The sequence below is a fragment of the Podarcis filfolensis genome, assembly GCF_964270895.1.
Source record: "Podarcis filfolensis genome assembly, chromosome: 3".
Classification (NCBI taxonomy): domain Eukaryota; kingdom Metazoa; phylum Chordata; class Lepidosauria; order Squamata; family Lacertidae; genus Podarcis; species Podarcis filfolensis.
In genome coordinates, this window is record NC_139606.1 from 113,941,484 (window position 1) to 113,955,388 (window position 13,905).

Genomic DNA, 13,905 nt, shown 5'->3' on the forward strand with positions numbered 1-13,905 from the left:
AGGCGACCGGACGCTGAGGGGGCGGGGCTGCCCGCCGCGGGAGGAGCGAGACGGAGAGAAAGAGAGAGAGAGCAGAAGGGCGGCAGGGGAAGGGAAGGGACGGGGCCGCTGCACTGCGGCAAAGCCAAGCCGCGGGCGGGCGCTCACGCCCCTCCCCTCCCCGGCCCCTCTCATTGGCCCGTTTGGAGAGAGCGGGTGGCGGGGAAGGGCCGGGCGCGGCGAGAGGATTGGCCGGCGCGGCGTGACTGACAGGGCCGCCTCTCCCGCCCGCCACAACAACCAACCTTTCCTTTTCATGAGGAGAAAAGGGCGGTATAACGAGTGGGAGAGGTGGGTTGCCAAAGGGAGGGAGAGAAAGAGAGAGAAAGAAAAAGAGAGAGGGAAAGAGAGGCAGGCAGGAGGAGGAGGAGGTGGGCGAAAGCGCGCGGAGGGGGGGGCTCACTTTAGCCTATGAGAATGCAACCCCCCCTGAAAAAACCCCCCTTTTACCTTTATTCTATCAAATAAAAGTTAGCTTGCACTGAAGGTCAGGAGATTCCCTCAGTCGGTGGTTAATTTAATTAATATATATTTTTTAATTAATACTGCTGTGTGGTAATTAGGTTTGCTTGGGTAGTTCGTATGTGCGTGTGTGAGAGAGGGATAGTGTAGTATTAACTAATTTTATTAAGTGTAGGGTTGTTTTTTAGTCCCAAGAGCCAAGAAGTTAGGAACATGGGGAGCCTGCCTTGGACCCTGGGCCCATCCAGTTCAATATTGCCCACACGGACTGGCAGCAGCAGCAGTTCCCCCCAGGGTTGCAGGCAGGAGATGGAGTTCTGCATCTTGGCCTGGGGGGTGGGTTTGAAGTCGGATAGTTCCTTAGAATAATAATAATAATTTATAATAATTTATTATTTATACCCCACCCATCTGGCTGGGTTTCCCAGGTTGCCAGGTCTTCTTCCAGCTTCCCAACCATCCAGGGGTGCCTCTTGACATAACAAGGAGTAAGGGGGCAACCCATCGGAGGGGCGTGTGCCTGCATTGCTCTGGGCAAAGCTCTTCAGGGAAGGAGCCTAGGGGGGGCGGGTGATGGTCGCAATGGATATTTCCTTTCCTCCAGCACCCAGGGAGGTGGGGTGGTGCAGAGTGGGGAATGCAGGGAAGAGGGAGATAGGGAAAAGATCCGGTCAGGGGAGCAGGGTGGTGCGACTGATCAGTTTGGGATGCAAACCTGCCGTAATTATTTCCTTTTGGGAGGCAGAGCTGAATCCATGCGACAGGCGAAGTGATACTCTCTGGCTCTTTGTCTCTCTTTCTCTCCTCAGGATATAATATTTGTCTGGTCCTTTGCCCTGCCCTGCCCTGCCTGCCACCGTGTTTTCCTGAGAGGCGCTTTTGTTGCATTTTGGATCCCATCAGTTGGCAGCACCTTGCTTGCGTTGGAGCATCCTTCAGGTAACTAGTGCTAGTTGAGGGGTTTTGTGGTTTTTTGTTCTGCTTTCTGGATAACCTCCATCCCTTCTTGTCTGTGTTTATGCAACAAAGAGTTTAGACTCTACAGAAATTTATGAAGCGGTCGTAACTCCAAGACCTTTTCAGGATAGGAAAAACACTTATCACTTACCTGTTCTGGGAAAACTTCGATGTTGGTAAGGCTACTGTATTATATTGTAAACTGCCCTGTGATCCTCAGATGAAGGGCGGTATAGAAATTTAATAGATGATGATGATACCACAGCCACATGGATGCTTTGGGTTGTTTTTTCTTTTATGTTTTGTATTTGATCAAAAGCTTTGTATCTCAATTGTCATTTTGGATAATGTTCATTATTATTTTGTCTAATAATATATTGGATAATGTGCTATCCACATGCTCTTTGTTGGGTCATTTATGCAAGATAATTGAACATTTTTGTTTATTTTGTTTATAGTGAAATAGAATTTTTTTAAAAGAAAGAAATTTATGAAGGATGTGAGATTTCAAGGGCCCTTTCTGCATTCCAAAGATGCTATTTTCAGCTAGACTGTTGCATTTATAGGAGCTGCACGTGAGCCAAACAATGTCTGCAGTGAAGTGACGATGTATGGTGGGAAGGAACATTCAAAAAAATCTTTTCAGTTTTTGTCCTGAGGCAGTGCCTTTTGTTTCAAGCATGATGGTTTCCTCAGTTCCGGTTAATATGATTAACCTCATTTCTGAAAGAGTATCTGACACATTACAGATAGGTGACATTAAAGTACATTTAAAGAATTTTAATTTTCTTTTATAATCATTTTATTAGGATTTATCCATATAAAACACAAACAAAATGGATACAATAATATATATGATGTTCACTAAATAAGCTTAGAGTTCATAGCTAAATAATTGCACTACTTCATCTTTATAATTTACAAGGTATAGTGAGGGGAGGGGGCGATGATGCGTGCAGCCAAAACCAGCAATTAAATTACAGTATAAGGATAGATCAGAGAAATTTTATTTTCCCAGGAAGGTTCTTGCCGTTGTGTTACAGGATATTATTTTCTGTCTCTTTTCCTGTGGCTCGTTGGTCTGAGGTGTTTGCTTTTCTAATACTAAATTCTGCTCCAAAACTTTTTGGAACCAGTAACTGGTTTCAGAGCAGTTCTGGCTTGCTGGGATTTTCTTCCATATAGAAGTGAATTACTTCATTCTGAAGAATCATCTAGCAGCTAGTTTTCTGCTTAGGACACAAGAACAAATAACTGTCATGTGTGTCTTCATTCCTTCTTGCCTGCTCCTTGGTCTGTAGCTACAGTAACAAATTTGATACCTTAGATTTAGGAGAAGCTGTTTGTTCTCTGTTTCTGATTCTCTGGCTACAAAGGATCTTTTTAAATTCCTATGCCAACTTCTCTAAAATAAAATAAAAGGTTGCTGATTTGGAAGGAGTAACACAGGATCAAAAATGTGCAAATTTTAAAGTCATTTTTTATTTAAGGATGTATTGAATAATTGGCTTATTTTGGAAATACTGGATGAAGGGAACTTTCACCATTTGTTAAGGGCAGTATTTTATCCAGCTATATGATTCCTAGGTATTACAATTCCGTAGTGCTAAACAGATTATGTAGGTGTATTAAAGGTGATGGATATGGACTTCATTTTTCTAAGTATCACCCTATGATAGGTTATACATTTTTTGTTGTATGGATCGTTGTGTGATGAGTTGGAGAACTTACAATAATATCACTTACTATTATTTTTATTTCTCTTTCTATAGCTTGCCTTTTGGCCCAGACTGAATGAGTTGCTTTATTTCGGACTATACATATATCAATGATTTTCTACTACAAATAAAGTTCATCTCTCATAAGAAAGGTATCTGACTAAACTGCATTCCAGTTTTCTTCTCCTTTAAAAATGTTGCCTACTGTTAGGTAAATGTTGTGCAACTGATCCTTGGCTTAGCTATTCAAACATCAGTTTAAAGGCCTCTCCTTTAAAAAAAAAATTCTTCTAATAACTCACACCCATATATAGCTTACTTTCCTTTCAGAGCTTTTTAAACAAAGAGTGCAAATGAGCTCTGAGACATAACCCAGTTAAGTCTCAGAGTTTAGCATGTATTCCTGAAATCAGTTAGTCTTACTGAATCTAAATGTATTTCATTGGAATAACCCCATTGATATGTACTTCTCTTACTTAGGATTGAATTCAAGTCAACTTCAGTAATTGGCCACTCAAAGGGCCACAGCTTAGGAGGAGAGCATCTCCTTTGCATCTTAAGGGTCCTAGGGTCAATTCCTAGCATCTTCTGGTATGGCTGGGAGAGACCCCCATTTCAAATCCTGGAAAGACACTACTAGTCAGTATTACTGAATTAGGTGGCCAAATGGCTTGACTTGGCATAAGGCTGCTTCTTATCTTCCATGTCAGTCATATTTCCATGATCAATTTGGGTCTGCCTATTCTATGTGTAGAGTGCTCCATGCTCATGCTGGAAATTGATGTGCGTTTGCATGCCTTTATAATGAGCAAGTTTGGACGTAATTCTAAAGCAAAGTTTAGCATTACAGGAAATGAACCTTAATGATCTTTTGGCTCATGCATTCTCTCTCCCACCCCCCTTTCCACAGCCAAAAAATAGGGGTTTGGAAGTTTTTACTTCTGTCCTAAATGAATAGTTTGCTGTGATCTCTGAACCCAGACAAAATGTGAGTCTTTACTACCCTTAGTGAAAACAAGCCATCTTCAAACAATGGGTTTTGAAGCTGGCTTGTTTCCACTCGTTCTTGTTAAGATTAACCACAGCTTTAGGATTTTGACATAATGATAACCTCTAGTTAAATCTGAAGTGGAAGCATCCAGTCTCCTCCTGATGGCCCCGATGATGGAAAGAATTCAGGAGCCTGAGGCTGACTGTCGCTCATCCTCATAACTAATCTCGGTTTGCTGAGCAGTAAACTGATGTGTTCTACATTATGTGCTGCAAACAGCAGTGTATGTTGGGAGTGGCTCTTGAAAGAAGAGCAGGCTATCCCACACAAGTATAAATGGTCATTGTTTGAAACAGCTCTAAAGGAGTGCTTGAGTGGATGAAACTGTGTGTCTGTCAGTAACTCCCCCCCCCCCGACACACCTATTTATTCATCTTTTTATATAGAGCCAAATCTAGGTTGCATTTTACAAAGCATGTTGCTGCTAGACAAAAGCTTCATGCCTGTCTGGAACTATCATCATGTGTCAGAGCACCTGTCAACTTCGCAGAGCTAAGATGCCTGATAGTTTGAGAGATGCTGAGGTATTGGGTTTGCTCTGTGTTGAGGCTGTGTTAGCTGATGTATTTTTAATAACTGTGTACAAGGCTTTTTCATATCACGGTAATAACTATAGTAAGGAAGCCATGGGATGATAAGGTGCATGCTTTTGGGAAAACTTGAAGGGTAGGGTATTTTAGCTGGCTTTAGTTTGCATATTGTCCCAACATTGTTGTTGCTGCTGCTGCTGCTGCTGTTTTTTTTTACTGTTGGCATTCATCTAGACCAGGGCTCGGCAAGGTTTACCGGCCATGGGCCGGATCACTCCCATGGAGATCGTCTGTGGGCCGGACTGGCGCAGCACAACGTTGGAAATAACATCTGCGCATGTCCGTGGTGCCGGAAATCGCTTCTGCGCATGCCCAGATGCCAAAAATCGCGCCTGCGCAGAAACAATTTTCGGCGTCTGGACATGCGCAGATGCGATTTCCAGTATCTGTGCGTGCGCAGACGTGATTTCTGGCGCCACTCGGCGAGTCTCTACGCTGCGCTGTGCTGGTTTAGTGCAGCATGCAGGGGACTCACCGAGCGGGTGGCTCGGTTCGGGGGCTGGTAAAATAGTCTTTGTGGGCCGCACATTGTCAACCCCTGATCTAGACATCTGGGGATTTGAAAGCCAAGAGGTATGGTTTTATGGCGTAATGGCTGACATTGTGGCAACATTTTTGTTAATCACTAATAAGGAAACCAAACAGTACAAATGGATTCAAGATGGCTCCTATTGTACTAATGACTCCTTAGTATTTGTACAAAACTAGGGAACTTTCAGCACCATAGAAAGCATTCTCTGACTACACTCTCTCAGGATACATTGTAAGAAAGGAATCACATCTTCTCCCTCACTTAAGTGATTGGGCCTGTCCCCTCTATGAAAATTTTATTTGTGATGAAATGGATATGGGCGGGGTCTAATCCTTGCACAAAGAGTCAAAGCTGTGCTGCTGCTTCATTCTTTCCTGAGCTGTTGATGCTGCGAGTGTTGCAGAAGATGTGGGGGGTGGGTGAATCCTCACGTTATGTGAAGATGTCCTGTCTTCTGAGTAACTGAGCAAGGCAAGGTAGTTATTTCAGCAGAGTGCTTTATTACACCTGGAGAAGGAGGTGGTAGCAGGTGTTGGGCCTGGTTGTGTTACAAATTAGGCAGGATTTTTAAAAAAAAAAAAATGATCAAGGGTGTAAGTCTCAGGTCTGGTTTTGTGAACTTTTCAAAGCTCGCTGCTACTGTCCTGACAGAATTGCTTGTGTCAAGTTAGGAACAACTATTTTATTTGTAGATGCAGCTTCCTCTGAGCTGGAAATGAGTGTTTGTTTATAGCCCTACTGCATACATGTCCTATTCCTACTACAAACAAGATGCACTCTTCTTTTGTTACTTGGCTGTCTACCTGGAGAACCTATATGAATAAATTATATGCTACTAGCAAAGTGTTTTTTTGACCCCTTTTATGCCCTTGGAACGCATGTGGAGAGAGATCCAGAAAACTACTTCAGGAAGCAGAAGATTTGCTTTATGCCCAGCACTAAAAATTCCCCTTGAAAACCCATTGTTTTTAAAGAGGACTCCTATTTTCAAAAGTCTCTTTGGTTTTACAAAACTAGTTGTGTGGGTCTTCAGGCAGTGACCACTGCCTTTCTTTAACCTCCCTTTTGCACTGAAATTTTTGGTGAGGGCTGGCCTCTGATTCAAATTGCAGCATCTCTGTACCCCTTGCTTTTCTGAACTCTCTGAAGCCTCACCTTGTCTGTAATATAGGGAAGAACCGTGCTGTGTGTGTTTGCTTTAAGGATGAATGTGATAATGCACATGAAGTGCTCTGAGTATTTCTTTTCTTTTTGGGGGGTGAGGGAGTAATCTTCATTAATGAAATCAGTTGAGGACCAAGCTGTGTGGTCTGTAAATGCAATCCCATTATATTTAATGCTACTGCACTGCAGAAGTTTCAGTGGCAATGTAATATACTGTTTTTTCTGATCCTTCAGCAGTAATCAGGCCCTGCCCTCCTCTAAATCAGAGACTGGATTACTTCTGAATGAGGAAGTAAGCCTTATGTATGTATCAGTGCTGCCCAGTATATAGAGGATTGAATTTTATTTGTTTTATTTCTAGTTATTTAAGTTCCTAGTACTGTATTTTATTATAGTATTGTTATTTATATAGCAACATCAGTATTCATGGCACTGTAAAAGAGTATAAAAATATAATTTGTAATCTAAAATGTCACATGTGGAAAAACAGAGGAAAATGAGAAAGTGGAGACACGGATGAATAGGAAAGCAGTATCAACTGCACTTGCTTAGGCTTTGTTATAAACTAAACTAAAAGCCTATGACATTTACATTTTTTTTTTATTATTATTATTATTATTATTATTATTATTATTATTATTATTATATATTTACAAGTCATTCAGTCTTTAAGTTCAGCTGCTCACTAGTTATGGTTAGCAGGGTCAGACTTTTTTTTTACCAGCTGCAAAATTACAGAAATAATTCAAAAGCTTGATGTAAAAAAAACAACATGTCTGTCTCATTTAGTCTTCTGTAATTTTGATACCTGAGCAATGGGTATGCTGCAGGAGGAACTTTTCTAGCTGCTTTGCAACTTTCAAAGCCTGCAGTCATCATTGGATAATGTGCTGCTGGATGAGAGAGACACATTTTTGGTGGCTTAAAGTTAAAGTAAAAAAGAGAAAGAAACTTTGCTTATTTTTCTAGGATGATATGTCTCCCTGGACGGAATAAATGTACTAGAGCTGCCAATGGATAGAAGTTGGCAACTTCAGTTTTACAATGAATACTTGTGCGATAAAATAAAATCCAAACTGTGCATTTGAATTTGCTGTATCATGGAACTGGGATTAATGTTTCTCTCCCCCATCCCTGGCTGTTTTTCTCCTTCCTGAATTTTCACATGGTTGCTTTCTGCTGTGATTCATTATTTAAGAAATGGGAGACTATAAATAGCAGCACATAGCAGTTTCCTACTGAGAAGCATTTTTCTCCCCTTCCATTGTAGGTGTCAAAATGGAAGACTTGCACTGTGCTTACGCAGGGTAAATCTTAACATATGAAGAAATTATATTCTTAGTTTTATTTTTTTAATATTGGTATAGGATAGCAGTTGTCAAACTGTTAGGGAAATACCTTGAGTTTCTCAGAAGCTCATCAGGCTTCCATCAGTGACAAAGTTAGCAATGTTGCTTGCTCAACATTATTAGTCTTCCCATGTGCAAACCATAGCATTGTGGTGGGTCAGAGTATTCTGCAGCATGCTCTCAATTCCAGTGGATTGATGGTGGTGCCTAGCAGAACTGAACAATGTTTCTCATGTGTTTCCTTAACATTTGTCTGGATTAAGCACGGATACGTGTTAGCCATGAAGGAAATTCTTGGCAGACAAGCTGATGTGGAAAAGGTTCTGTAAATGATAAAAGTTTGAAAACCACAGCTGTAGGATGCTGCTTTTTTAAACTATGTGATAAAATAGGGTTCTTTTTGGTTCAAGTGTAGTTTTATTTCCTGTTATCTTTTTATTAGAATCTGGATTTTAATATCAATAACAATGTTTAACCTTACTGCTGTTTGGATAACTTTCACTAGTTTAATCCAACTGCCTGAGAAGCTGAAGTCACCTCAAAGATTGTATAGCTGTATTTTGGCTATGTGTATGTAGTTAATGAACCAATTTAGGCCCAAATATAGCTGGAGTGCTAGAAGCCAAAAATGCTCCCTGTAGGCTGGACTTACAGAAGCTCTTAATTGCTTAGCAGACTCTTCATTACATTAGCATTTCTCATGCCAGTTCTGCCTAGCTTTTGGGAACAGGCAGAGGAAGTAACTATGCGATGACAGTTGTCATGAAACACTGGAAATTACTACATGCTCATAGGAAAAGTATTGAATGCTCAAGGAGGTGGAACTGGCAGCAGAACAGACATGGTAATGCTGCCTCATTCAGGATCTCCCTGCTTCTTGAGTGCTGGTGATGTTTAGACCTCTGTTTGACTCTGTATGGAGAATCCCAAAGCAGTTCATGTTTTTGGTGTTTGCTGCTGCCAAATTCTTGGAAGGCTCCAGAAAACCACTCACAGGATCAGGCAAACAGGCTGGTGATTCACCATCTCTGACCTTAACGAAACAGAAGTTAACATTTCTTATGATTGTGGGCGTTTTTCTGAATAAATGATATGCTTATGGGGGTGTACTGTTTGAGACGTCTGCAGGTGCATGTGTATAGAGCTAGATGAAAGACAGAGCAACAGTTTGAAGTCTGAATTTATGGAGGATCCTACAGAGAGCCATGAATTGGCTGAAGCATCCCAAGGGTGCAGACTCTCTCTTTGAGAACCTGTTTAACAGTGATGATATTTTCTTTTGTAGAACGTAAATACTTAACATACCTCTATTGGTATATTTGTTGAAAGTCTGTTCATGAGTAAGGCAAAACATACACAGCTAAATTCGGGTGCTGGCCATATAATTACTCTGCCTAAGAAGTGTGAAACAAATTGAACGGATGGCAGCTAATGTACATTTAAGACAACCAAAGTTGTTAAAGGAAAGTGCAATTATGTGTTTTTCTTTTTTTCATGTCTTTATTTCTAGTGCCAAAAAATGAGCCGTGGATATTCAGAAAACAATAACTTCCCATACGATAATAATCAAATGGTTTTGGATATGATCCTCTGCTCTTTATTCAGTGTCCCTCAGCCTATCAATTGGGACAACGTGGCAAGGCTGGTTCCTGGCTATTCATCTCGAGAGGTACGTTTTCCCTTATTTTGTAATGTAGTTTTTATTAATTTTGATCTTTGAACTGTTTAACATGGTTGCATTGAGATAGTGATGATGATGGTTTATTATTTATAGCTTGTGCATCTGGCTGGGTTTTCCCAGCCACTCTGGGTGGCTCCCAACAGAATATTAAAAGCACAATAAAACATCAAACACTAAAAACTTCCCTAAACAGGGCCACTTTCAGATGTCTTCTAAAAGTCAGGTAGTTGTTTATTTCCTTGACATCTGATGGGAGGGCGTTCCACAGGGCGGGAGCTGCCACCGAGAAGACTCTCCACCTGGTTCCCTGTAACCTCACTTCTCGCAGGGAGGGAACCGCCAGAAGGCCCTTGGAGCTGGACCTCAGTGTCTGGGCTGAATGATGATAAGAGAAAGCTTTATTTACATTAGAGCGTATGACATGCAACAATCACATAAAATAAAAAATAAAACTAAAACCACAGTAAACACTCAGATAAACATAAATGTTATTTTGTATTAAAAAAATTGGAATTATTTAGAGGGAGGGGAAGGGAAAAATTAAAATATTTACTTCACACTGTGCTGCAAACTATGGGTGCTCTTCTACCACATGCCTCATTATTTGTGTAATCAATAAAGTCACACAAGAATGTGTAATAATAGTTTCTTTTGGCCTTAAAGAGGACTAAAGAGCAGATCATTGAACTGATGGCAGCTAATGTACAGTTAAACACAACCAAAGTTGTTAAAGGAATCACACCTAAAGTCAAATCCAACATTTGTGCTCAGTCATAAATCAGCTGAGAGAAAATCCTTTTGCTCCCTTAGCAGTGTTTTCATGCTTGACAGTCTTCCAGGCACTTAAACCTCACATTTATTTTATGTTGCACATGGACGCTGTGAAGAATCACATGTATATTACAGCCAGTGTGGATTTGTTTCTGTGGTAGAAGCCTATTTTTAAAATCATAACGCAAGGCAAACAAACCTGCCCTGAAGCCCCCAACAACAACAAAAACCCAGACCCAGCAGGTGCAGAGTAAAAGAGATAAGACAGTAGGAGGTTGAACAGAAGGTTGATTTAAGAAACTATACAAAGAATAAACTTTGAAGAAATTTTGGCTTAAAGAGCTCTAAGGTGTTCAGATCAGATACCATTTAATTTACTGTTGTTATCATGTCTATTAAATATTACTTTGACTGCCGGGTCTAGAAGCTCCCTTGTGCTCATTCATGATGTGTGATGGCTTCTATACCTTCCAGTGTTGAATGGTGAGGCATAAAACAAAGCTGATTTTAAGTATTGTATGGGAGGAACACTTTCCACTGACCCTTCTGCTGCACAGACTTCCACTTCTACAAAGCTTCTATCAATCTAACAAAGAGTCAGTACTAGTTATCCACTGTGACATCACTTGTTTGCTCTGCCGCTTCTGAAAAGAATGTTTGTTTATAGAGTTCTGGAAAGTTGTGGTGCTCTATAAGGATGATCCAAGTTCTGAATACTTCTCAAGCTCCTTTCCTACTCATGTGACTGGCAATATTAGGGGAAGGTTTCAGTTGGATTAGTCTTACTCTTCTAACTATACTTTCACTGAAGGTGGGTACAGTGGTACCTTGGTTTATGAACTTAATCCATTCCGGAAGTCCATTCTTAAACCAAAGCGTTCTTAAACCAAGGTGTGCTTTCCCATAGCAGCGGGGGACTCAATTTACAAATGGAACACACTCAACAGGATGCAGAACATGTTCTGCTTCCAAGGCAAAGTTCACAAACCAAAACACCTGCTTCCAGGTTTGCAGCGTTCTTAATCCAAGTTGTTCATAAACTAAGCTGTTCTTAAACCAAGGTACCACTGTACCTAATGGAGAAGGCAAGTGTTCTCAGCTTGTGAATGTATTGAGATCATGGTAGTAGCCCTGCTCAGGCAGCTGAGGTCCTAGTTTATCCAGCTGCCATCATAGATCTGGGCCTTAGTTTTTCTGCCACTGTTGCCTTTTCCTTCTGAGAGAGAAGAGAGGCATTTATGTCTCATAGAATCTTCTTGCTTGATAAAAATTCTATACCTATGGAAGATCATGTATATGTTTGCTGGGAAGGACCCTTTCCTCTTTGTACTCTTCGACAAGTAATAATAATAATAATAATAATAATTTATTATTTGTACCCCGCCCATCTGGCTGGGTTTCCCCAGCCACTCTCGGCTGCTTCCAACAAAGATGAAAAATACACTAAAATGTCACATATTAAAAACTTCCCTGAACAGGGCTGCCTTAAGATGTCTTCTGAATGTCAGGTAGTTGTTTATCATTTTGACATCTGGTGGGAGGGCGTTCCACAGGGCGGGCGCCACTACCGAGAAGGCCCTCTGCCTGGTTCCCTGTAACTTGGCCTCTCGCAGTGAGGGAACCGCCAGAAGGCCCTCGGAGCTGGACCTCAGTGTCCGGGCAGAACGATGGGGGAGGAGACGCTCCTTCAGATATACTGGACTCAAGTGCCCCCAGGGGATGCTGCTATCCTCATCTGAGAGAATAACTGACTGTTATATTGAGTTAGCAGTACTATAAAGTAGTTAAACGTCAGTTTGCAACCTAATAGTAAGTCCTCTAAGACCAGCAAAAAAAATGGCTTCATTATGCTGTCTGAACACAACATCTCAGATTATGATGTTATACCATGGGCTATGAAATGGGGCTTTAGTTCAGAGGAAGGACATGCCCTTCACACATAAAAATGATCCCAAGTTGAATCCCGTGCATCTCATGTTGATGGCGGGTTTAGGGAAATAATTCTTGCCTGCTATCTTGGAGAGCCACTGCCAGTCAGAGATGGTTTAAGGCAGCTCCTTTTTATATAGCCTTTGATGCAGACAGATATGTGTGTTTCAGAAAAACGAAACAGCTTTTCAAACTCTGTGCTTATAGGCAAGCACTGAAAAAGCTGCCAGATTCTTGGGTGCCAACAAAAAAAACATAGAAACCAGGCTTAAAGGGTCACTAGCTCTGCACAAGGTTAATATCAGTTGTTGTTTATTTAGATCCCCGGAGATGAGCATCTATGTCCTAGGCATACCTGGGATTTCTTCCAACTAAAACTGAAAATCCCTCCTCTTTTATCTTCTGACAGTGTGCAAAAAGGTTTGACGAACTGAAAAGCAGTGGGAGTTCTCCAGTTGATAACCAGTACAGTCCACTAATGGCCAGTGGTGGGAGCCCTATGGAAACACTGGCTGGTTATATCAAATCATCGCTTCTTGATTCCCAGGAAGAGTTACAAGAGCCTCCTAGTGAAAAAGATGCAATTTCTGTAAATGGTAGGCTTTCAGGCAGTTCTGCTACCGCATTCAAGACATTGTGCATGCTAGGTTTCATCCATTTGAAATCCTTAACCTGTTCCGAGCACAGTCAGCTAGTAATCCTTAAAGTGCTGGTGATCATCATAAGTATTGGTCTCTAAATTACAATCCTTTCCTGTAGTTTACCTATTTACTTTTCAAAGTCTCAATTAACTGGTGGTTTAATATAATTAATTTTTATTTCATCGTAACTTTGCCTTGAACTGTACAGTGGCCTTTTTAAAAGCTAATACACTTGTCTAAAAGAACCAAAGGTGAAATGGCTTATTGTGCGTTGAGCTTTTATCAATTATCAAATGTGCCTGCAAAAACTCAGGTTGCAACAAGCCACATATAATAAAACCATATGATAAACCAGCTAATTCCCTAAGCTGTCTTTGAACTGTGTTACTACAGTGGACAATAGGAAGATCCCAGGTTTGTGCTCTAGTTTGGGGTGAAAGGTCTTGAAGAGTCCATCAGTCCAGTGCAGCATGGCAGATGGTCAGCAATGATAGGAGTTCCCCTGTTCTAGTTAAGCAGGTCTGTGAGCTGTCTCTGCCGGAGACCATGCCACTTCCACATAGGAGTAGACTAGTGACTCAGCAGAAACCGCATACAAAGTGTTGGATGTGTTTTGTGGCTGAAAAGGAGGCGAAGGAAAAGAGCCAGAGATGCACAGCAGTGAAATCGTGGTGGGGTTGAGTGGTAGAAATGCAGGTGGTGCAAGGGAGAGAAGCAGAAGCATAGTGAGCATGTGATAGTACATAGAACATGAGAGAAGAGAAAAGAGCTGAATGAAACCAAGAGCCACACCCGAGGGAGGGCATGAAGTTTTGCTGTGGAAGGGACAGTCTCCCAGTGAAAAGTAGATTCTTAATTTGTCTCAATGGATTAGGTGGCAGGAGGGTTCTGTGCATTGGAATTTACCATTGGTTGCAAGCCTCCAGTTAGTATATTAATGCCCCAGGGCAATTCTTAATCTGCCTTGTTCAGCACTTACTGCTCTTGGGTTTTGTTTCTCTTGAATGCTCTCTGAGACTTA

General features: G+C 41.3%; 1 protein-coding gene across 7 annotated transcripts in view; it reads left to right on the top strand.

Annotated features, from left to right (window-relative positions):
• The window catches only part of SANBR (SANT and BTB domain regulator of CSR), a 38,558-nt gene that overhangs the window by 116 nt on the left and 24,537 nt on the right, over positions 1 to 13,905 (top strand). For 3 of the 7 annotated variants that reach the window (XR_014545834.1, XR_014545835.1, XM_083605132.1), the window contains exons 1-6: positions 201 to 330; positions 1,311 to 1,440; positions 1,917 to 2,033; positions 3,231 to 3,328; positions 9,373 to 9,531; positions 12,653 to 12,839. Coding sequence is in view for 4 of the 7 variants with exons in the window: in XM_083605132.1 (XP_083461258.1) it covers positions 9,382 to 9,531; positions 12,653 to 12,839 (337 nt within the window). In the remaining 3 variants the exon portion in view is untranslated. Of the gene's footprint in view, positions 1 to 73; positions 331 to 1,100; positions 1,441 to 1,916; positions 2,034 to 3,230; positions 3,329 to 9,372; positions 9,532 to 12,652; positions 12,840 to 13,905 lie in introns of those variants that run through there. The other 4 variants (XM_083605131.1, XM_083605134.1, XM_083605135.1 and 1 more) reach the window with 4 other exon arrangements.